Below are 26,052 nucleotides of genomic sequence, written 5' to 3'. Positions count from 1 at the left end.
CTTCGTGTAATATTATTCTAATTTTAGGTAAGTAAATGTTTAAACAAAAGTAATTTAGATTGTACTTACTCGTAAATAAGCCAACACAAACGCGGGTTATCGTGTTGCGCCCTTTTAACATGGTTTAAATGTGTATATTATTCGTAAACAGACCATCACAAACGCGGGTAATCGTGTTGCGCCCTTTTAACATGGTTTGAATGTGTGTTTTATTCGTAATTAGACCATCACAAACGCGGGTAATCGTGTTGCGCCCTTTTAACATGGTTTGAATGTGTGTTTTATTCGTAATTAGGCCATCACAAACGCGGGTAATCGTGTTGAGCCCTTTTAACATGGTTTAAATGTGTATTTTATTCGTAAATAGACCATCACAAACGCGGGTAATCGTGTTGACCCTTTCAACATGGTTTGAATGTGTGTTTTATTCGTAATTAGGCCATCACAAACTCGGGTAATCGTGTTGCACCCTTTTAACATAGTTTGAATGTGTATTTTACTTGTTAATAGGCTAACATAAGTGCGTGTAATTGTGAAAAAAAAAAATTTTTATCAAAAAATCTATGAAAATATGTTAAAAAAAGTGAAAAAAATTTTTCGATTTTTAAGCCTCGATATCTCGGAAACTAAGCGAGATATCGAAAAATTTTATTCTTTCATTTCATTTTCTTTCGTCGAGATCTATAAGAATCCACCTTCAAATCGTGGCGCCGTACGAATCGTAATCTCCCCGTATGATGTATTATAAAATAATTTATTTACCAATTGTATTATTATTACTATTTTTATATAAATAATATTTAATATGAGTGTAATTATTACATTATTTTTAACAAATCATAAGTTATAATGTAGAAAGTAAAAACTAACCTCAAACATTACTTTTCTTGCTCTCCTAGCCGAAAGTACGCTCTTCCTGGCAGCAATTTACTCCAGGAAGAGCAACTTTTATGGCCTGCTCTAACGCATGCGCGCTACGCATATTTTCTGGCTCGGCAGCACAGAACCTCGCTTTCTTTCGCATTTCCGTGGCGCGACCGGCCTATACAGCGAGTTTCAACTGTATATATAACAGTCACAACATCGTCTGTATGTAACATGTCAGCGCATAAACTAACCAAAAAATGTCAAAAAAATAAAAATAATTTTTAACTAGATCATTGTTAATGAACTATTTAATAATAATACTGCACAAATAATTTATATAAAAAGTTTAAAAAATAAAACATAACCCGAGTCGAAATTTTAAAACCCCAGTTCAACCTAGTAGAGCCTGATTCCTTTGATGTAGACATATGCCGCTCTAATTTAAGAACCTTTTTCAACCTAACTCGTCTTATATCAGGGTGAGGAATAGTGAGTTGGGGTTTAGTTTAAATTTTAAGATTCTGTTTCAACCTAACTCGTCTTGCATCAGGGTGAGGAGTATTGAGTTGGGGTTTAGTTCAAATTTTAAAACTCTGTTTAAACCTTATTTGTCTAAATTCAGGTCGTAGAAGAGTGAGTTGGAGTTTAATGAGAATTTTATCGCGTAGGCTCCCTAGGGTGAAACAGAGATTAAAACTTTATACATTTTTCAAAATAAATAAGAGTAATAAAAATTATTATCATTATTTTGAAAATGTATTACTGTAAAACGTGCGAAAAAATCACAACAAAACCATTTATAAATTTTTTATGCTTAATAAACTGCGTCGAATGCTTTTTTAAAAATTAAAATCGAACGACGCGTTCAAAAATTATATTTGTTTAAAAATTCACAAAATTTTTTTTCTCAGTATTTTTTCGACATAACATTTAAATTTCTTAACCAAACGATATTTGCCCGGACATCCACTTTTTTCGCTTTAAAAACTGTGTTGAAAACCATTTGGAAAATTAAAATCGATCGATGCGTCCAAAAGTTACAGCTGGTTGAAAATTTACAAAAATTTTTTTTTGATATTTTTCGAAAATAATTACCGGGCTTCTTTAACCTTTCAACATAAACCCGTATATACAGATTTTTTTTTCATTACTACTCTAAAAACTACTTTGAATACCGTTTTAAAAATCAAAATCGAATGATATGTTACAAAATTATACCTTATAAAAATTTCAAAAATAATTTCTTCCAGAATTTTTTAGAAATAATTTTCAGATATTTTAACTATTTAACTATTCATGTGTATATACTTTTCGTGCTTTAAATAAAAAATTATGGTTTGTGCAAGAATAATTTAAAAATATACGAAAGATCAAGTTTTTCTACTTAAAAATTTGACCTAATTGCTAAAAAGAATAGTTTGCCAAATTAAAAATTTAAAGAATGAACAAATAGCACAGTTTTTCACATTTTGAACTCGAAGAGCTCAAAAATATAATTTTTGTGTCGCAGCTTTTGAAGCCCCATAAAGGATCTTTAAGTTTAAATTGATTAAACAAAAAATTTCGAAGTTATTCCGAAAAAACATTTTTTTCGGTTTTCTTTCGACAACGATAACTCACGAACGAATCAACCGATTTTGACCGGGTTGGCGGTGATCGACGTGGTTTTTTAATGTTAAGAGCTGAATAGTTTTTGAAATTGATCGGTGAAGCCGTTTCAAAGTTATTAAAAAAAAAACACATTTGAAAAAATTTTTTTTTGTAGTTTTTTTTAAATTTCTCAAGATCTACCGGTTCGAATCGGTCCCAATTATATTCAAAATCTAAGTTTGGTCAAGCCCTTTTGAATGACGCCAATCGCGATACACACATACACACACATACATACTTACATGCATACTTACATACATACATACAGACAAACGGACACCATCGCGAAAACAATTCGAGAAGCTTCCTAGGACCTCAAAACGTCAACATCCGTTGAAAACTTGATTTTCGAAAAACGGGCTAAAACCAATAACTTCCCAACTTTTGAAAATTTTCAATTTTCTTAGCGGGAAGTTAAAAATTTAGGCAATTTTCGTGATGAAATTTTTGTAAGCAACGTTGTAAAATTAATAATAATAATCACAGTAATATTTATCATGACATAAGAAATAATAATAATATTTAATCACATGAGTTAATTTTAATTTTGTCAGTTGTAGCTTAAATGGAAACAAATATTTCTACTGTATGACTAGTCTTCGAGTAGCAGAGGGGATCCAGTCATCTTTCTCCCGTTTTCTTTATTTGTTGCTATATATATATATATATATATATTTTGTTGTATCTGTTTTTCTTTTTAATACGATAAGCCTTTTTAATATACATCGTTTTTTTTAGGCTAACTCATTACTAACCATATACTATTAATCTCTACAATATTCATATGTATAAAAGACTAAGACTAAAATTAAACAAAAAACAAAATATGTATTGCCCATTGAGGCATCTCAGGTACCAAACCATTATATGTACACGGAGAGAAAAATATAGGAATTTTTCCAAATCATTATGGGAATGGTTCCTATGATAAAATTATCATTATAGGAATCAATCCTATATTGATTATGGGAACTATACCCATAATATATTGGAATGGTTCCTATACAATAATGGAATAGCTCCAATATATTATGGGAAATATTCCTATAATTATGGTAATCATTCCTATAGTATTATAGGAATAATTCCCATAATTATGGGAATGGTTCCCATAATTATAGGAATGGTCCCTATACTATTGTAGGAGTGATTACCATAATTATAGGAATAATTCCTATAATTATAGGAATAATTCCCATAATATTATGGCAATGACGCAGATGATAGGAAAATGGTTGTTTTCATGAAAATAAATAAATAATAACTTCAAATATATAAAGTAATTAATATATATTTTTTTGTTGAAAATTAATATTTTACGGGAGTAGAAAAATTTTTTTTTTACGATGTTACTTCACGTATGTTTTTAATCTTAAATTGCTTATTTTAACTCAGTTAAAATAGTGTTTATTAATCTAGAAAAATAATGTAACAAGTCTAAAATTTTTCTAGGAAAAGGAGGATTTTCTTACTATACAATTACAGGAAAAAAATAGATGTGAAAGGTCATTGTTTTTTTTACAATTCCATTTTATTTTCGAAACAAAATATTTATTTACAGTATTTAAAACTAATTAAATCCATCGTTTAGGTACATAACTTTTATTATTTATATAACCAATGTTACTTATTTTACATATTTCAAACGTTGTTATTGGAAGACAAGTAAAATTGTTTGAATTAGTAAGTATTTCAAATGCTTCAAAGTGGTTATCAAATTCACAAATAACTTGAGTTGTAATGATAAATAGTTGATTGATATTATCTTTAATTATTAACTCAACAATGTAAAATTTAGGACCATTTTCTGAAGGCATCACCAATACAGATGTTTCACTAATCTTATGATTACCTATCCAATCTACATAGTTGACAACAGTAAAGTTACTTGGACATGTTGGAAGGCTCAAACGGAACGCATGAAATTTTTTATGATTTTTCAACAAACTATTATCAATAGATCCAACTGTATAAAATGAATTTTCGTCATTTTCATACGATAAATAATAATTCAGTTTGAGTTGACTTTTTACGGCAATACTATGATTAATATTAATTCTACTTAAACAAACGCGAGCATATTTTCTAGCAGATTGATGTTTATTTTCGAAGTTCATAGAACATAAATTCCACGGTGGACCCATAGAACCATACATTCTCCGATAGTGCAAAAGGATATGGAATTTGAAGCTTAGTGGATGATTTGGAAATAATTCACAAAATAATATTAAAAATTCTGATATTATACTTTCTAAGAAAAATTCTGTACCACGGGCACAACTTTTAGACGTTGTGATATTGTTATTGTTATAGGTCCCTGTTATAGGGATATAGATATTGTTATACTTTAGGTTATTGTTATGGTATAGATTGTGGATCAAAACAAAACATTGACATATAAATCGAGTAGTCTGCCATCTATTGATAAGTACGAGTATGACGAAATCAAATTGTTGTGATGAGCTGCCTACGAGCATGCGCATTAAACCGCGGAAACATTTGAATATTTGAAATTCCAAAACCATTGAAATATGAAAAAAAATTAACTACTACCACTGATTAATTATTATTATTATTATTATTATTATTATTATTGTAATTATTATACTTAAAATAACGATCGACATTACTACTGATGAATTTTTGGTCGTATTTGAATTATTAGAGAATCAATAAATTGAAAAGAATATTTTTAGTTAATTATAATTAATTACTTACCTTAGTATTCAATATGGAAATAAGTCAAATAATTAATAAAACATGTTATTGCGAGTGAAATAACATTGAATTTGGACATCACAAGAACTCAATTATGTTGTTGTAGGTTAGGAAAATAATTTTCGTACTATTGGATTAAAAAAATTTACTTAAATATTATAGGAACCGTTACTATAATATTATGGGAATAGTTCCCATAATTATAGGAACAGTTCCTATATATTATAGGAATAGTTCCCATAATTATAGGAATAGTTCCTATAATTATAGGAACAGTTCCAATATCATTATGAGAACTATTCCCATAATTATGGGAACCATTCCTATAATTATAGGAATTATTCCCATACTGAAGTGCCCATAAATGTGGGTATCGTTCCCATAATTATTGGAACCATTCCTATAATCATAGTAACAGTTCCCAAAAATTATGGGTATCATTCCCATAATCCAAGTAATAGTTCCTAGAATCCTATAGGAAAACATTTCATTAAAATTATAGGAAAAATTCCCATATTTTTCTCTCCGTGTAAGCTTCTATGAGAGCCATGCAGGCCAGGTAGAATAAGATAAGTTTTTCAAATATTGTAATAGGTCATGTACGTTTATACCTATATATCATTTACCTTGTAAATCTATGTATCAATAAATTCAAAATAAACGATTAAAAAAAAAAAAGGAGATCCAGTCTTGCTTCGTAATCGTGAGGTCTCGATTTCGAATCCCAGTAAAGCTGAGTTTTTTTCAACGGAAATTTGTGTTTTCTTCGTCGTTTCTTCTGTCTTCATTTCGATATCATTATTCTTGTATAATTATAAATTAACATTACTAATAGTTATCTTTCAGGTAAAGACCTGAACAGTCATGCAAATAATAACATGAAGTAACCAACAGTTAAATGATAATTTTTTCTTTTTTTTTACTATGAATATAACCAGTTTAGGCTATTAAGGTTGAACTAGGTTGAAATAGGTTTTAATAAAACCCTGCCTGACACTTTTTCGTCTGAGAAACAAAAAATCGTATACATTGTGCAATCCCAGTTAGGCGCTAAAAGAGTGAAACAGAGTTTTATTAAGAACCTTCTTCAACCTAACTCGTCTGAAAACGGACTTAAGTAGACGTTACCAGAGTGAAACGGGGTTTAGTATCAATGCAGTTCCTTATTTCTTAAAACCTATTTCATTTTGTTTCACCCTGAATTAGACTATCCCAGGTTAAAATGGGTTTTAAGCGAAAAAAAATTTCGACTCGGGAATAGTTTTGTGAATTTTATTTGCTTTTTTTTCTATTTTGATAGTTAGTAAAGCAATGTTTATAAAACGATCCATGTACTCTACAAACTTGTAATAATTTAATTTCAATCTTTCTTAGCCGTCGAATTCTAATTAAAAACTAATTTTTAATCAACTTAAAAAAATAAATTCTGTAATTAGAATGAGTTTAAATATTTGTGACAAATTCTGTGCATGATATCACTCTTAATCAGAGCATTTGTTAGTAAAGTTTAAAATAACATTTTTTTTCAATTTATTAACTTTTATTTTTTTTTTTATACCCGCCTTGGGTTGTAATATACTATTATTTTTGTACCTCACATGCGATAAAACAGATTGAAATAGTGGCGGTAACGACATTTGGCAACAGCGCAGTTAGAAAATCTCCCGGAGGCTCACTCGCATCGGGCGGCATAGAGCCGCTCGGTTCCGAAAATTGATTTTTTAAATTACTTCGTAAATATTTTTATGCTTTTTGATAACGTCAAAATTTTTAGAAAGGTTAAAAGAATGCACTTAATTTTTTTCAAAATTATCAATGAACTCAATTTCGAGAAAAAAAAATGCAAAAAAGGCGGCGCCGCGCTCATTATGCGACCTACGAAGGGTTATGATAGTTTAGATCATTCGAAAGCACACATGCAAATCAATTCGTGCGAGTGGAGTATAGAAAAAGAAGTTGTTGATTGATGTTGAGCAAAGCAAAAAATTAAAAAGATTCAATAAAAAAAAAGAGACGGCAATCATGAAACAACCCAAGTAGACTGTGTATATATATCGACACGGGTAGTTACCAATCAAGTTGAATCATTGCGCGTGCCACATGTGACGCATATCACCTTTTGATGTTAACCACACATCACTCTATTTCTCCCAACTTTTCTTAATTCGAAGCCTCAAAAGTCAATATTTAATATTTCGTCTTGCAAAAAATTTTTCGGGTTTTAATTAGGAAATTGTAAATAGAATAAAAGAAGTGTAGTGTGTGTATTAAAATACATACATGTATTAGTTATTTTTATTATATATTTAATATTAATTGGTCAAGTGAGATTTATGAAAAAATAAAATCATTTCGTATCAAATTTTAGCTATTTTATTATTATACCGATGAATGAAAATAATATCATTAATTCATTTTTTTCACTGTTCTTGTAATGATTATTGTATTCCATTAATATGATTAAATTATTATTATTATTTGACGGACATCAACTTCAACTACTATTTTATCAGTAGAATCCATTGAATCTGAAAATCAGTTATATCAATTATAAATTCAAAGCCCGTATTCGAGTAATAACAATTGTTTTTAACTTAAAAAGTCAATTAGAGTAATCTATTCAACAGAACAAGTTTTGAGCAAATTAGTGAAATAATCTATCTAAAGTAGTGCAATTATTAAATGACTGCTAATCTATATGACATACATTATTTTTTTTTAAGAATTATAAATGAATGAATGATTAAAAATTAATAATTTAAAGAAATACACGAATAAATTTTTTTTAATTTTCTAGATTTATTTTCTTTCTATATTTTAATTGTTTTTATATTTTTTTTTCATTGTCCTAAAAATTAATTAATGTCTGCTAAATTCACAGTCATATTATTAAATGATGGTTAATTTCAATAAGTTCATATACATTTACTAATACTTACAATCAAAAGTGAGGTTAACAGAAAAATAATACCAAAATCACAATCACGTGATGATTTTTCAAAACAATAAAAAAATAATATCTCACTTTCAGTATTTATTTAAATTCATTTAAATAAGTCCATTTATTATATCACTTTTTATCATTAAAATATTTCTTTATAAGTCACTCCTCAATTTAAGTAAACACGCATGGCGCTGTGACGGTCCAAAGTGACAGAAAATGTGATAATTTTTTTTTCAACATTAATGTTAATTATATAGCAATTGCTATATAAGATTTCTCCCATACGTCGATAAAGAAGTTTCACTTGAAAAGAAAATCACAAAATTGGAACTTGAATTTTGTGCTGTTAGTTATCGAATAAACAATTACTTTATTAACTTAGTGTTACAATGAAATTCACAACATTATATTAACGTTATATTTATAGCAGCATCAAACAAAAGTTTTTGATAGTCTGTTGCATACGCAACAATTATTACTTTGTTCTTATAATCGTAGCATTTGTTCTTTAAAAAGCTCTGTAAAATGATAGGACATTTTTTCCATGTAAACATCTTGAAATTTAAATCACTATCGAGTAACATCAATATTAACAAAAAATCTTGAACTGAATAAATTTTCAATCCGATTCAATGATCAGATTATAAAATATATTAACATTCGAGAAATTAAAAAAGAAACAAAATATTGAATTTTATTCAATGTGCCGACATCGATTTGAAAACTGCCAATAAACTGTCACCGGGTAAATTATACCGAATTTTTTTCGACATTTTAGGGAAGACCAGGTGATTCAGAGGTTGTATTTGATCGTTTTTTTTTCTTTTTTTTCAAGTGGGTGAATCATATAATTTTTAATGGTATATATTTCTATGGGTTCTTTTTATGGCTTTAGAACTTACGTAGACAAGTTTTTTTGAAAAAGTCTTCCAATAATTTAAAGTTTTGGAATAAAGTATGAAGCTACCCATATGTTGTTTGTTATTATCAATAACAAACTCATTATCTTCATGAGCTCAAAAACGTTCATGGGATATTTTTTCTAATTAACATGATTTGAAGCAACAAGAACATTATGAAGCTTAACTACTTTGTGTAAAACAGCATCTATGTAAGTGTATTTTTTATATCAGAAAAAGAATAATAGCTGATGAAAAAATTCGCTTAATCACTAACAGACCACGCGTGTTCGGCCTTATATACATTTACTGGTTTTTAAACATTTTTTTTTATCGTTTTAACGTGCCAGGTGCAGACATGACCCGACTCGCAGCTGCCACCCTCAAACTTTTATTTTCCGGTTTCTCCATAGTGTAGTACACACAATTGCAGAATTAAAATGCATAAGGGATTAAATATTCGAGTTTTTTGAATGATTAAGAAATAATAAAAAATACAAGAACAATAATTATGCAAAAATATAGAACGTAAATTCGTGCTACAGATTAAATATCAAGTCCACAATCGAAGCAATAATTAATAGATATTCGTAATTCTCTAATTTTTTAGACAAAGAGCATTTTTTTTCTTATAAAAGAAAAAAAAACTGATGAAAAGATTCGAACTTAGGTCAGACAGTTTTTTTTTATGAAGTTTTATGAACATTACACGCCAAGCATAAGGCTTAAGGGCTCATTTTAGACATGTAGTAACAGAGCTCATAGTATTAAAAGCTTATAAAACCGAGATCATTTACTACTCTATATCCAATCCGAACAAAAACAGTTTCACTGTAAAAAAATCGCGCCAAGTCCACGTTCATAAGACTATTAAGAAAAAAAAATTTGTTTTTTTCTTTAAAAAAATATATAAAATAATAAAATTAAAAAATCCAAGTAACCGATATGATTGTTTATGATTTTCGGAAATTAAAAAAAATTTTGTTATAAATTTAAAAATTAAGAAAAAAAGTTTGGAACGTATTTAGTGTGCGCGGTTGCAAAATTTAAAAAAATTGAAATACACAATGACGCACACCAAGTACGTTCCAAAATTTTTTTCTTAATTTTTAAATTTATAACAAAATTTTTTTTAATTTCCGAAAATCATAAACAATCATATCGGTTACTTGGATTTTTTAATTTTTTTATTTTATATATTTTTGTAAAGAAAAAAACAAATTTTTTTTTCTTAATAGTCTTATGAACGTGGACTTGGCGCGATTTTTTTACAGTGAAACTGTTTTTGTTCGGATTTTAGTATTTTTTGTAATTATAATAAAAATTTACAATTGGTACCAACTTAATTAAATCTCGCGTTGGTTGCATTTTTTATAGCAAACTATCCCCTTGAAACTACAGTTTATGTAAAAATAATTCCAGCGCACCCTGGCGGGCGTAGATGCAAGCTGTGAAATATCTATTTTTAACTGTAGTTTCCCATCTAATGAAGGATTACTATGCATTCTCGAATTATTTAGTCTGTGGCAGATCACTTTGCCCATCGAAAAAAAAGTCAGGATCGAAATTTTTGCGTTGCTATAGTTTGTGCTGATTAAATTTAATAATTTCAAGTAGATTAATTGTTATAAGTGAATATAATTAATTAATAACAGTCAAATAAAGTATGAATTACTGTTATAATATACAATTTAGGAAAAAAAAGTACCGTAGAATTAAATAAAATTTTGCAACCTCAAAATACCGTTCTGCTTACAGTAAACACAGTCGGTAGTCTGGCGCTCCGTTTACAGCAGATTTGAACGGAACTTGGCGCCAGATTCTACCGAATCTGTGGATAAATGTTTGTGTCGAGTTTTTATTAGATTTCCACATTTTAAGGGCCTACAAGGCTTTACTTTATTAACCATTTCGAAGATTTTATCTGATGTGTGTGCTCCAGTATTTAAATTTGTACCCAAAAATTGTCTCGGAAAAAAGGGACAAAGGTTGTGAAAATTGATTGATCTTCACAAGTTGAGAATAGAGCATTACGCCTAATGCTCTGCGTTACCAGACGGGTAAAACGAGCTCCATGAGTAAATTAAGGTAAAAAACGAGTATATTTTATTTCGTTTTTATTGTTTTACTCAATCATTGGGTAATTAAAAAAAAATTGAAAGAGAGGCATATTTTTTAAGGACCCCCCTCCCCTTCTAGATCTGCATTGAAAATAGCACAATCTGTATACACACTGATAAAAAAATTAACTTGATTCAAGAGAAAAAATCTTGTACGAAGAATATCATTTTGAAGAAAATAATTCTTTCGAATCAAGAGAAAATATTTCAAAACCAAGAAAAATTTAATTGAACCTAAAAATAATTTCTTGGTTCAAGAATTTTTTTTCTTGACTCAAGAAACTGATTTTTTCAAAATGGTAATCTTGGTTTAAGATTTTGCACGCCTCATAGCGCGAAGCGCGTGAGGTTGTGCTTTATACTCGACTCGTCAAGGTCAAGCAATTTTGTGATCTTTAAATGTCTCTATCACAACCATATTACACTTATACAATAATATAAGTAGATGTACACGGAGAAATCACTTAAATCAAACCATCTTTTACTTTCTAAAATCATTTCATGTAGCTATTTTGAAAAAAAAAAAACGTTTTGAAAAAAATTTTACGTGGACGTCCGGATGTCACCCCATTTTGGATGTACCAATGTTTACTCCCGAACAAATTGATATTTCAAGACCGGACCTTTTTTATTAGTTTACGAATGCGATGAACTGGGTCCGTATTTCATATCAGTAGCCTAGTTTACGTATTTTTTTTTTTAATTGAATTTTTATTAAAATTTATTACGATATAACCGTACAAAGACAAACGAATTTTTCTTATTTGTCACGTGAAAACTATGGCGCCACTTGATAAATCTAGATTTTTTTAGACTGCGGACGCATATAACAAGAAAAAAGGGCGCTGATATTTAAAAAAAAAAAAAAAAGTACTCTGTAAGAAATTACTTAATTATAATTTTCTTTTTTTTTATCAGTTACACAATTTATTTTTTCTTAAAAAATGAATGAGCGTTATGAGGCATGCACTTTTGGATTTTCCAAACTTTTTTCTCTTGTTGAGTTAATTTTTTTATCAATGCATGTTTACACTCATATAGTTCTACAATTATTATATGATTGATACTTGTTACAGGATCAACACCGTAATTTTAGAACATTTTTTTAAATTACAGTGTAAACTTCATAAAAAATGGTAGAACCGTAAATTTTAAAGTAAAATATTTTAAGGGCAATAATAAAATATAAAAGTCTAGTTTGTAATTATGATGTCAACATGGTAATTTTTACTGTAATGTTTTTCTGCGTCTGATATGTTGTTAGAAGAGAGATTATTAGTAGCTTTTAAGGAGAATAATGACATATATCTAATACGATGGATAGATTTAATAAGATAATATTTTCTTTCCTCTTTTCTTCTAAAATTTTTTTCGCTTTTCTCTTTCTGATTTCATTCTCGGCACACCTTTACCGTATATACGGACTATACATGGGTGCGACCAACAATATCAGTCTTGAATTATTCATTCCCACGAGAGTCAGCAATTCCGTCGTTTCTTTCCCCTCTCATCTTTTTCTTTCTAACACTCTTCTCCCCCAAATAACAAGATTCTCTTTTTAGCCTGCAATTTGCAAACCGGATGCGACGATGCGTACATAGATTTTTATCGAGCTTCAGACTTATCAAACTTTATAACACACAGGCTGAATATAATTCTCAAGTTTCATTATCGGTAATAAAAATTGTGTTTATCATTACTGTCAGAGGAGAGTAAATTTACTACTGTAATCAAATTTTGATTCTGCTGTTTATCACGCCATTGATCACTCTATTCTTTAACCCTTCGTAGGTAGCGTGTCTTTTCCGAACTAAGTTGGTCGCATGGTGAGCGCTCCGCCGCCGTGTTAAAACGTACGCGCTGTTGCCAAATGTAAACTAATACTATTTCCTTGTGAGATAAAGTATTTTTTCAATGTTTTATGATTAAATATAATTTTACTTTTATATTTTATCATAAATTTAATTGAATAAAAAAATTTTTTTTTATTTTTATCACATGAGACATAATTAAATTTAACATCTAAGACCAGATTATAAAATTATAATATGACATTAAATCTAGCTGTCACTTGACAATTTTTTAATTTTTTTTAACAAACAAATTTCTTCAAAAAAATTATTTTTAAAAAATTGCATTTGTAATTTTTTTAAACGTCTGAATGTCAATGTTTTTTTATAATTATATTTTGTCATAATTTATTTGTTACAAAAATTCTTAAAATTATCAAATATCCGCTAAATTAATTATCATAATTAGAATTAAATTCAATCAAAAAAAATAATTTGAAAAATTGGCATCCATTGTTATTATTTTTTTTTTTTAATTCGTTCACCTGAAATTTTTTTGTTTTTTCATTATTTAAATAATTAGTAATATATAAAGCCAGACATCTGTTAATTTTAGTATGATGTATTATAAAATAATTTATTTACCAATTGTATTATTATTACTATTTTTATATAAATAATATTTAATATGAGTGTAATTATTACATTATTTTGAACAAATCACAAGTTATAATGTAAAAAGTAAAAACCAACCTCAAACATTACTTTATTTTTGTACCTCACATGCGGTAAAACAGATTGAAATAGTGGCGGTAACGACATTTGGCAACAGCGCAGTTAGAAAATCTCCCGGAGGCTCACTCACCTGTGCAAATTTAGCACCTCATCCAAGGATTCGCGAAGTAAAAATGACCTTAATCGATAGGTCTACGTTAGGTCCGGATAGGTCCACCAAAATTTTCGTTAGGTCCCTCATAGTTTTTTTACAAAAAATTTTTTTAATTTTTACTAAAAAAAAAAAAAAATAGCACCTCATTCTATGAAAAGCTGGTTAATTTTATCAAAATCGAATTCTTTATCGTTAGATCTGTATTGGTCTATGTTTTTTTTTTATATCAATGATTTTATTGTCGTTATTAATAATTATAAATTAATTAAAATCCGCGCATGCGCACAATGCATCTAATGCGACGGGAAATTCAAAGTAAAACCGTTTTGATTTTTAGACTTTTAATAATTCAATAATTACTCAACTAACATCTGTATTTGCTGATAGTATTAATTAATTATTAACAATAAAATATACAAATAGTTTTTTCTCTACTTATTTGAGAAGCATTGAACTTTTCTTATGATATTTGCTTTCAATGAATTACTTACTTCTTACTCATTCAGTTTCTATGCAAGATATATTAATTAATTCTACTTATTTATTTTTAATTAATTAAAATTTTAATATGTCATATATACAATACAAATGATCGTATTTTAAATTTTAAAAAAGGCATTTTTTCGATATTCAATTATCTAATGGTCCCGAGTCGAAATTTTAAAACCCCAGTTCAACCTAGTAGAGCCTGATTCCTTTGATGTAGACATATGCCGCTCTAATTTAAGAACCTTTTTCAACCTAACTCGTCTTATATCAGGGTGAGGAATAGTGAGTTGGGGTTTAGTTTAAATTTTAAGATTCTGTTTCAACCTAACTCGTCTTGCATCAGGGTGAGGAGTATTGAGTTGGGGTTTAGTTCAAATTTTAAAACTCTGTTTAAACCTTATTTGTCTAAATTCAGGTCGTAGAAGAGTGAGTTGGAGTTTAATGAGAATTTTATCGCGTAGGCTCCCTAGGGTGAAACAGAGATTAAAACTTTATACATTTTTCAAAATAAATAAGAGTAATAAAAATTATTATCATTATTTTGAAAATGTATTACAGTAAAACGTGCGAAAAAATCACAACAAAACCATTTATAAATTTTTTATGCTTAATAAACTGCGTCGAATGCTTTTTTAAAAATTAAAATCGAACGACGCGTTCAAAAATTATATTTGTTTAAAAATTTACAAAATTTTTTTTCTCAGTATTTTTTCGACATAACATTTAAATTTCTTAACCAAACGATATTTGCCCGGAAATCCACTTTTTTCGCTTTAAAAACTGTGTTGAAAACCATTTGGAAAATTAAAATCGATCGACGCGTCCAAAAGTTACAGCTGGTTGAAAATTTACAAAATTTTTTTTGATATTTTTCGAAAATAATTACCGGGCTTCTTTAACCTTTCAACATAAACCCGTATATACAAATTTTTTTTCATTACTACTCTAAAAACTACTTTGAATACCGTTTTAAAAATCAAAATCGAATGATATGTTACAAAATTATACCTTATAAAAATTTCAAAAATAATTTCTTCCAGAATTTTTTCGAAATAATTTTCAGATATTTTAACTATTTAACTATTCATGTGTATATACTTTTCGTGCTTTAAATAAAAAATTATGGTTTGTGCAAGAATAATTTAAAAATATACGAAAGATCAAGTTTTTCTACTTAAAAATTTGACCTAATTGCTAAAAAGAATAGTTTGCCAAATTAAAAATTTAAAGAATGAACAAATAGCACAGTTTTTCACATTTTGAACTTGAAGAGCTCAAAAATATAATTTTTGTGTCGCAGCTTTTGAAGCCCCATAAAGGATCTTTAAGTTTAAATTGATTAAACGAAAAATTTCGAAATAATTCCGAAAAAACAGTTTTTTCGGTTTTCTTTCGACAACGATAACTCACGAACGAATTAACCGATTTTGACCGGGTTGGCGGCGATCGACGTGATTTTTTAATGTTAAGAGCTGAATAGTTTTTGAAATCGATCGGTGAAGCCGTTTCAAAGTTATTAAAAAAAAAACACATTTGAAAAAATTTTTTTTGTAGTTTTTTTCAAATTTCTCAAGATCTACCGGTTCGAATCGGTCCCAATTATATTCAAAATCTAAGTTTGGTCAAGCCCTTTTGAATGACGCCAATCGCGATACACACATACACACACATACATACTTACATGCATACTTACATACATACAGACAAACGGACACTATCGCGGAAACAATCGGGGAAGCTTCCTAGGACCTCAAAACGTCAACATCCGTTGAAAACTTGATTTTCGAAAAACGGGGTAAAACCAATATCTTCCCAACTTTTGAAAATTTTCAATTTTCTTAGCGGAAAGTTAAAAATTTAGGCAATTTTCGCGATGAAATTTTTTTAAGCACTTTGTAAGTAACGTTGTAAAATTAATAATAATAATCACAGTAATATTTACCATGACATAAGAAATAATAATAATATTTAATCACATGAGTTAATTTTAATTTTGTCAGTTGTAGCTTAAATGGAAACAAATATTTCTACTGTATGACTAGTCTTCGAGTAGCAGAGGGGATCCAGTCTTGCTTCGTAATCGTGAGGTCTCGATTTCGAATCCCAGTAAAGCTGAGTTTTTTTCAACGGAAATTTGTGTTTTCTTCGTCGTTTCTTCTGTCCATTTCGATATCATTATTCTTGTATAATTATAAATTAACATTACTAATAGTTATCATTACCTTAACAGTCATGCAAATAATAACATGAAGTAACCAACAGTTTATGACAATTTTTTCTTTTTTTTTACTATGAATATAACCAGTTTAGGCTATTAAGGTTGAACTAGGTTAAAATAGGTTTTAATAAAACCCTGCCTGACACTTTTTCGTCTGAGAAACAAAAAATCGTATACATCGTGCAATCCCAGCTAGGCGCTAAAAGAGTGAAACAGAGTTTTATTAAGAACCTTCTTCAACCTAACTCGTCTGAAAACGGACTTAAGTAGACGTTACCAGAGTGAAACGGGGTTTAGTATCAATGCAATTCCTTATTTCTTAAAACCTATTTCATTCTGTTTCACCCTGAATTAGACTATCCCAGGTTAAAATGGGTTTTAAGCGAAAAAAAATTTCGACTCAGGTCTACATTAAAGGAATCAGGCTCTACTAGGTTGAACTGGGGTTTTAAAATTTCGACTCGGGGAAGCTCTTTATGAGTGTATTATATCAGGATGAGTTTATATTTTTAAAAATGTAAATAAATAAGAAATTACCTTGTATCTTGCAAACTATGGACATTTTTAAAGGTATAAGCTCATTTAAGTGCTATTAATTAATCATTTTGAAAGCAGTTCATGAATTAATATATTTTTCTATTGAATTATTAAAAGTCGAAAAATCAAAACGGGTATACATTAAATTGTGCGCCGTATTAGATGCGATGTGCGTATGCGCAGATTTTAATTAATTTATAATTATTAATAACGACAATAAAATCATTAATATAAAAAAAAAACATAGACCAATACAGACCTTACGATAAAGAATGCGATTTTGATAAAATTAGCCAGCTTTTCATAGAATGAGGTGCTATTTTTTTTTTTTTTTTAGTAAAAATTAAAAAAATTTTTTGTAAAAAAACTATGAGGGACCTAACGAAAATTTTGGTGAACCTATCCGGACCTAACGTAGACCTATCGATTAAGGTCATTTTTACTTCGCGAATCCTTGGATGAGGTGCTAAATTTGCACAGGTGGCTCACTCGCACCGGGCGGCATAGCGCCGCCCGGTTCCGAAAATTGATTTTTTAAATTACTTCGTAAACATTTTTATGCTTTTTGATAACGTTCCAATTTTTAGAAAAGTTAAAAGAATGCACTTAATTTTTTTCAAAATTATCAATGAACTCAATTTCGAGAAAAAAAAAAATGCAAAAAAGGCGGCGCCGCGCTTATTATGCGACCTACGAAGGGTTAAAGACGAGATTGATGCATCATCTGTATGTAAAAGAGACTGGTGCATCCTTAAAAAACTCTCCAAAACGGAAAAAATGAGCATTCTGCAATGCGTACTAAAAACAGTTCTACTTAGTTCTACAGTAAGGTAAAAAATCCAATACCATAACGACGAAGGGCACATGACTGGTTTTTATTACTTTGAAAATATTCAAATGGTTCATCAGTAACAATAATTTACCCAATCATAAAGAATAAACACGTAGTTACACGAAAATAATTAAATTTATCAATTTTGTCGAATTTAATACTTAAAAAAACATGTTTTTTAAAAAAGTCTAAAAGAAACAGTATCGAAACACCTTAAATGCCTAGTCCCAATACTGGAATATGGTTGACACAATATCGGAACGATAAATAAAACGGTTTATATATAAATAAAATGATTATATATATATTAGGATGTGCCAAAATGTAACTTCCGTGGAGAACCTTTTAAAATTAGAATTTTGAGTTCCGCTTTTAACAGGGGCTGCGTTTGGGCATTTCCTGAGATATTTTGGTGTCAGATGATGTATTTGATTTTCATAGAATTTTTAACAGGAGATTTAATTGGGCACTTCCGGCCAAATTTTGAATTTTCACGAGTCTTAACATAACGAATTCCTTGATTTAACAAATTTTTCGAAATCCCCCTTATGGAACTTCCCGTAAGAGCTAATGCACAATATACCTTTATATTGCGATTATATTTATTAAAAATCTTTCTATAACAAATTTGTAATCACTGTAGAATATATAGATAGAAAGTATTATTAACCCTATTCAATAAATTTTTTCTACTTATGACCTTAACATAACGTATCCTATCAATTATTTCCACTTAATTTCATAATTATTTATATCTTGATAGATTTAGACACGTTAAATTTTTCGTAAGAAGGTCATTATTGTTTGATTCTAAGAAATGTAAACGCTGCTGTTTGTAATTGTTGTTCATTTTGAAGTTGCAATGACTGAGAAACGAAAAAGGTGTACCTTAACTATCGAAGAAAACTGAAAAATCATCAAGTATGTAGACGAGAATCCTACAAAGAAAAATATAGACATCGCTAAAAAGTTTGAAATTTTCACAAGTGCATTGGCCACAGTTCTAACGTTTAAACACAAATTTTTCGAAGAAAGTTGGTTAAGTGCAAACAGTAAAATATTGAAATTCAGTGAATACACGAACGTAGAGAAATGTGTTTTGAAATTATTAAAACAGTGTCGGGACAAAAATGTGTCAATCGGAGGCCCTATTCTTTAGGAACCTGTAATACTTTTAGCAATTGGTTTAAAAGTTTTGATACGGAGATGAAGAAAAAAAAAAAGAAGAAAATTCTTACTTTTGTCGATAATTGTACAGCACATGGAAACATTCCTAATTTGACAAACGTAAAAATAAAATACTTGCCTGAACACACTCCTTCGTAACTTCTATCACTAGACCACTCTTTTCTAATAAAAAATACCATATTTTCATTAAAGTATGTTCTCATTTATTAGTGGAAATCGTCCGCTTCAACAAAGTAAGCAGATGAATACCTACGCAATTCAAGAAGCCGTTCAAAAATTATGAGAGATTTACATACATCTACACATATATATACACACACACCATCGTAATAATCGTCAGGGAAGGTTCCTAGGACCTCAAAACGTCGAGATTGGATGAAAACTCGATTTTCGAAAAACGGGGTAAAACCAATAACTTCCGGATTTTCGAAAATTTTCAATTTTCTTGGTGGGAAGTTAAAAAAACTATTTTTGATGTCTCTGTCCAATTGGGACTATGACATGTAAACAAGTTGCTAAAAGAAAAAATAATTGGGCTTACGAACTGAATGATTTGGCGCAAAATATATACATGTAGATGGAAGGAGAGCTAACTGCATTAGACTACAGTTTCGATCGTAATTTCTCTTTTGACCCCTTTATTTAATCTTGTCTACATAATTTCATCTCAATACACGTAGTGTATACATATAATGATGATAGTCGATCGAAAACCTCATGCACATTAATTTTCTCCTCACTTTTCTATTTAACTCTGATCTCTTAATTCAATCTTTATTTTTTCTAATTAACATACGGGGTACATGCCAAATTATCCAGTTTTGTACACAACCCTTTTCGATTCCGTTCATATTCGAATGTTTTAGAATGTAAAAAAAGTATTAACTTGCATACTAATTGTCAACTTTTTATTCCAAGCAGTTACAAAGTTGTTTCTACTCAATTTGTAGGTCAAAAATATGTTATTAATTCGTAATAGACTAAATGTTTAAAGAGATACTAACGTGGGCATGATATTTTAAACTTTCCACTACAAAAATTGTCAATTTTAAAAAATGAGGAAAGTTAGTGATTTTACTACGATTTTCCAAAAACTAGTTTCCGTCCGATCTCGAAACTATAAATTAAGATTGAAATTTTATTAATATTTGTAATTTAGATCAATTTACTAAAAAAATAATACAGGTCATTTCATATAATAAAATAATAAAATATGACAATTTTTTTACAATATATTCCTTTTCAAAAAATGACTTTCTGAAAATTTTCTTTCCTTATTTATCGAAGAGACATCTTATATATCCGAAAAGTAAACCAGAAAAGCCCTCATGTATTTAACTTCATTTACTAATTTAGATGTTTCTATATTTATAGGCGAACAGAAAAAAAAGTGAAGAAAAAAAAACAGCTCTTCGCAACATTTTTTTATCTTTTTCTTTTATCTAAATATAAATCGGGTCGCAACTTTTCAGAAAATAGAAATGAAAGATTTTATCCGTTAATATATTTTTAGATAAGCATTTATTTCTAACTAATGTGATTTATTGTGTGGTAAATTATATCTTAGTATAAAAATTTAACGCACGTATCTATCAATCTATTAACTTGATAAGTGAAATACTAATCGTAATGAAATGAAAAAATATTCAGTGTTTCATAAGTTTGAAAAGTTATATAAACCTTATAAAATTATTTTCCACTTATAAATAAATTTGTATGTTGAGCTACATGAATCAACTTCTTAAGTAATTGCACCATCTGAAAAATAAAATGGTTAGATATGATAATGTATAACTATCAGTTTATCAAAAAATCATAAGAATCCTTTTTTGTAGAGCGTTCAATTTCCTACAACGATACTCTAACGAATTGTCTTTGTGATTTTTGGTCGGTGAGTTACAAAAATCAAAAGTAGCAAAAATAATTTTTTCCATGTTATTCTTATGGGAAATCGAAATGTGCAATGCGGAGCATCTTAATATTAAAATTAAGAGCTCATCTTTTCACAGGCTCATTTTTATGTCTAAACGAAACTTTTAAACATGTTACTGAGAAAAAAATTAGGAAAACGGTTGACCCTGAAGGCCATCCCTGCAACTTCCCGCTCATTTCGTACCTAAGCGCTTAAAATTGCATTTATGATGTTTTTGAGCTCTTCGAGCTCAAAAATACAGTTTATGTGTTATTTTGAGCTCTCCAAGCTCAAAGGGATAGCTTTCCTATACTTTTGAGCTTTTCGAGCTCAAAAATCTTATCAAAGTTCGATAAAACACGATTTTTTAAATTTTCAAATTGCTATAACTTTTGAATGAATGAACCGATTTGCACGCAGTTAGAGGCAATCGATGAAGTTTTTTGAGCTCTATAAATAATTTTGAACAAAAAAATTAATCTGATGAAAAATTTCGGAGTTATTACAAAAAAACACTTTTTTCGATTTTTTTCGACAACGATATTTCACGAACGCATCAACCGATTCTGACGCTTTTGGTAGCGATCGATGCGGGTTTTCAAGGTTAAGAGCTGATTAGTTTTTGAGGTCGATCGGTTTAGCCAATTTGGAGATATTTAAAAAAAATGAAAAAAAAAAACTTTTTTTTTCACTTTTTTGCGATTTCTCGAAATCTACTGGTCCGAATCGGTTCCAACTTACAGGAAATCTAAGTTTGGCGAAGACCTTTCGAATGACACCAACTGCGATCAAATCAAAAGTTATAAGAGGTTTACACACACACACACACACACACACACACACACACACACACACACACACACACACACACACACACACACACACAGACGTACGGACATCATCATAAAAATAGTCAGGGAAGCTTCTTAGGGCATCAAAACGTCGAGATCTGTTGAAACCTCGATTTTTGCAAAACGGGGTGAAAACAATAACTTCCCGATTTTTCGAAAATCTTCGATTTTCTTACCGGGAAGTTAAAAATACGTTCAACTCATTATAAAAATTTTCTGCTGTTTGTGAGATTAAGTAGAGTGCTCGAAAAAATTACTGTTGATGCGCTTTCGAGGTCTATGACCTCATATTGAGTTTGCCTCAACTATTTTTAATTTTTTCGAACTCGAAATACTTTTTTCCTTTTGTAAAATTATATCTAAATATTTCCAAATGATTATAAATATTCGAGACAATCATAGCAAAATCAAAATTATTATAACCATTATGTTGTATAATAAAATTTCTTACGTAGTTAAAAAATTTTGTCTGTAAACTAACTAGTTTTTATTATGCTGTTGACTAAACTTGAAACAAAAATCAAAGCATATAAAAAATTACTCTGCAATCTTAAGCTTTTTTTATTACAAATTTCATCAACAGCATAAGAAAGATATTTTTGAAATTAATCAAGTTGGTCATGACAAAAGTTGAAAAAAAGCTTTGAAAACATGATTCGATAAACTTTTTGAGGAGAAAAAACATTAGTTATAAGTTAGTTAAAAAAATTGTAATTTCAAAATTTTTTAAATGTGTTTAAAAGATAAATATAATTATTTATTTATTCAAACTTTAGATAGCTAATTTGATTTAAAAATTTTTCGCTTCAGGAATTTAAAAGTTATTGTACACTGATAGAAGGATTTATTTGTATTAAAAAAATATTTGTTAATAATTAACAAATCATTTATTAGAGACCATTTTTTAGTATCAAACAAATATTTCTTAGTATTTAAAATGATTTGTTTGTATTTAATAAATCTGATATTCATTTATTAAATATTAATAAATCTTTTTAAATACTAAGAAATATTTGTTAAGGACTAAAAAGTGGTCTCTAATAAATGATTTGTTAAATATTAACAAATATTTTTAACTATAAACAAATCTTTTTATCAGTGTATGAAAGAAAATTTATTTATAATAAATTTTATACACTTAACAGTTTGAACTTCTTATAAACAATTAATGAATAAATTGTTGATTTCAGACATCTAGAGATGATCGTCAAGTTTCCAGTCCTAGCAATCAAACCCTCACACCGTCTTCATCACCGTCACCAGTCGGCGACGCGCCTTTGGGACGTGCTTTGATGGAGGCAGCTATCCAGCAAGCAAATAATTGTAATCAGCATCAACCACCACTAATCGTCACCCCTCCGGGATATTGGGTAGATGGTACCGATCATCGTCATGCCCTGGATTCTGTTGGTAGAGCAATGCTGCCAACGCAACCAGCCTGGCAGCCTCGAATCGATCAAGACGACACAGCAAAATGCTATCGGCGCTTTTTTGTTGGAAGGGTAATTATGTATTCAATATAAATATACCCTTATTCAAGCTTTAAGTCAAAAGTAAAGAAACCAATCATCCTCGGTAATAAACTACACTGTATGAAAAATTATTTTGATGCAAGAAACCTATTTTAAAACAATCGGTTGTATTACTTAAAGAATTTTTTGTCTTGACTTTTATCTCTTGACTAATCAGACCAAGAGCTTCGATCGATAACTATTATCACGTTTGATTCAAGAGTATATTATATTGAACCGATACAATTTCATTCCTCGTTTAAGAACAATCCTCCTCAATGAAGAATTCCTGGTCCAAGAAATAGTTTTCTTCATTTAATATTACGAAGAAAATTCTTTTAATAAAACGAAATTTCTATCCCAGTTAGCACGAGTTAACAATCAACTAGTTGATGTTCAATGGTTTACGTCAAGTTTACATAAACTTCGCGTCAACTTTTGCATTTGCAACAGTTTTACAGAACTTGACTTTAACTTACGCATCAAGTTAGTGTAAACCTACTGCCGTAATTGACCGAAAGGTTCGCTCAAAGTTAACGCGAAGTTTGCGGAAAGTTGATGTTAACTTAACGTAAACTAATTATAAATAAAATTGTTGCCTTACTGTTAACGTAAACTTTACGTCCAATTCCGGCCTCTGGTTTACCTCAACTTGATTTCATTTGTGCTAACTGGGTACTTTAACATTCTGAAAAATATTTAAGACTTTTTTTTATGATATCAAAAGCAACAGAAATCCAACAGTTTTTAATTTTAACGGAACTTTTAAAACAAATCAACAATATCTTGAACTCACGTTTCCGCGCATCTCAATCCAAATGAAAGAAATTCTTAGATAATTTAATGTGTATCTCATTTGACAACAGTGAAATGCTTTGTTGAATTAATAAAATTATTAAATCATGACCTTTCTGCTCTTCATTCAACTGTTTTAATTTTTTGATTCAAGAATTTGTAATTTGGTTTAAGGAAATTTATTACTTTAAAATAAGAGTGAAGTTCTAGAGAAATTATTTTTTTGAATTTTGTTTAATTTTGTGTGAAGACAACAAATCTAATTAATACACTAAATAGATTTGAATTGGAGTGACTTTGAAAGAATAAATTGACTAGGAAATGATGAAAACTATTTCATGCAAAGCATTCAATCAACTACTAATCCACGTCTTTATAAACACTGTACGAAACATCGTTAATTAGTTATAAAAAAATATCTATCTATGAAAAATTATAAATATTAATGACCTCGTTAAAACTAACTTTATTTATCTTAATAAAACTTGATTCACTTATTTTTCGGGACATCGATTTCCTTGATATACGCGGATGAGTCACATCTGTCAATGAGCTTGAAAATGGCCGCTATTCTCAAAATTAAAAGAAGCCAAAAAGTGATAGTTTTATTTTAGTTAATTTATTGGTATGAAAATTATAAATTCCCTGAATAAAAAAAAGTATTGAGACAAAGAAAAAAGTATTGAAAAGTATTGGATTGATTAGAAAACCAATACTTTTCAATACTTTTTTCTTTGTCTCAATACTTTTTTTTTATCAGGGTTTTCTAGATGTTAGAGATTTATATTCAAATCTCAAATAGAATTTTTGAATATGCGATACTAATGAAGAATAGTCTAAAGAAAGACAAGTCCGTGTACTAATTTGAGAATTAACTTTCGGTAAATTCTAATGGTGTTCTGAAGGACTTCAGAAAGTCAGTAAAATTAAAACTAGAGATCTTGAAACATTTCAGTTTGGTAGGGAGTAGTTCTATTCTTGGTAATTCAGCGTCTGCATTTTTAGTCGCTTCTGTATTTACAGTTTATCCAAAAGACTAGGTGCGGCTGATTTTCAAATTCAACAGATTATTATTTCTGAATCCTATTTTAGAATTTGGTAGTTTTTACAACCAGAAAATGTTACCAAACCATCCATATAAGGTATAATGATTTCGAAAATATTATTTAATTTTTATAAGCCTATGTTGTTAAAACATGCTCTTTGTTTTTTCAAGTGAGTGTAGAATATATACAACATACATATCAGTTATTGATTCATCATACAACATAGATCAGAATAGAATTATTGCGTTTGCAGCCTACGTAAGCTCCAGAGGGTCTAATACTCGCGTGGGCTTGGACAAATCCCACTAGGCTCACATGAGTTGTGCTAGAAACAAGAGATTGATGAATAAATAAACGAAATATCCTAGTAGATGTATGCACAAGCATAAACCTGTACAACACAATAGTGTATGAAGAATCTTGCCGTAGTTAGTTTTATATCTTATATGATCAGAGACCCAAGACCAAGATTCAAGTCTGGGCAACAACACAAGTGAAGCAAAAGATACGCAAGAAAAGAAGGCTATACAATATTCTATAGGCGTGGGAGTGGGAAGTTTCTCATAGTTCGTTTTCTCCCTCCTCGTAGCATTTGTTGTTCTTTACATCGACCCTTCCTGCACTATTAATGTATCTTGCGTTCTTATGTTTTAAATGCTCTTCAACGAAGGTGAACCTACGTGGAAACCCTCTCTCCCTTCCTTTCATTGTATACTTAATACATATACATACATTGACTTATATCCATGCACAAATTATACAAGCACATTTTACTTTTCAGTATTTTTCTTCATGC

General features: G+C 29.2%; 1 protein-coding gene across 5 annotated transcripts in view; it reads left to right on the top strand.

The window, feature by feature from the left end:
* Nucleotides 1–26,052, top strand: part of LOC123272575 (rap1 GTPase-activating protein 1-like) — a 211,631-nt gene that overhangs the window by 164,510 nt on the left and 21,069 nt on the right. For all 5 annotated transcript variants that reach the window (XM_044739463.1, XM_044739467.1, XM_044739466.1 and 2 more), the window contains one exon: nt 23,095–23,406. In XM_044739463.1, coding sequence (XP_044595398.1) covers nt 23,095–23,406 — 312 coding nt within the window. The remainder of the gene's footprint in view (nt 1–23,094; nt 23,407–26,052) is intronic.

This window comes from Cotesia glomerata, linkage group LG10 (genome assembly GCF_020080835.1).
Source record: "Cotesia glomerata isolate CgM1 linkage group LG10, MPM_Cglom_v2.3, whole genome shotgun sequence".
NCBI lineage: Eukaryota > Metazoa > Arthropoda > Insecta > Hymenoptera > Braconidae > Cotesia > Cotesia glomerata.
Note: the sequence above shows the minus strand (reverse complement) of the source record. Positions and strands in the feature narration are given on the sequence as shown.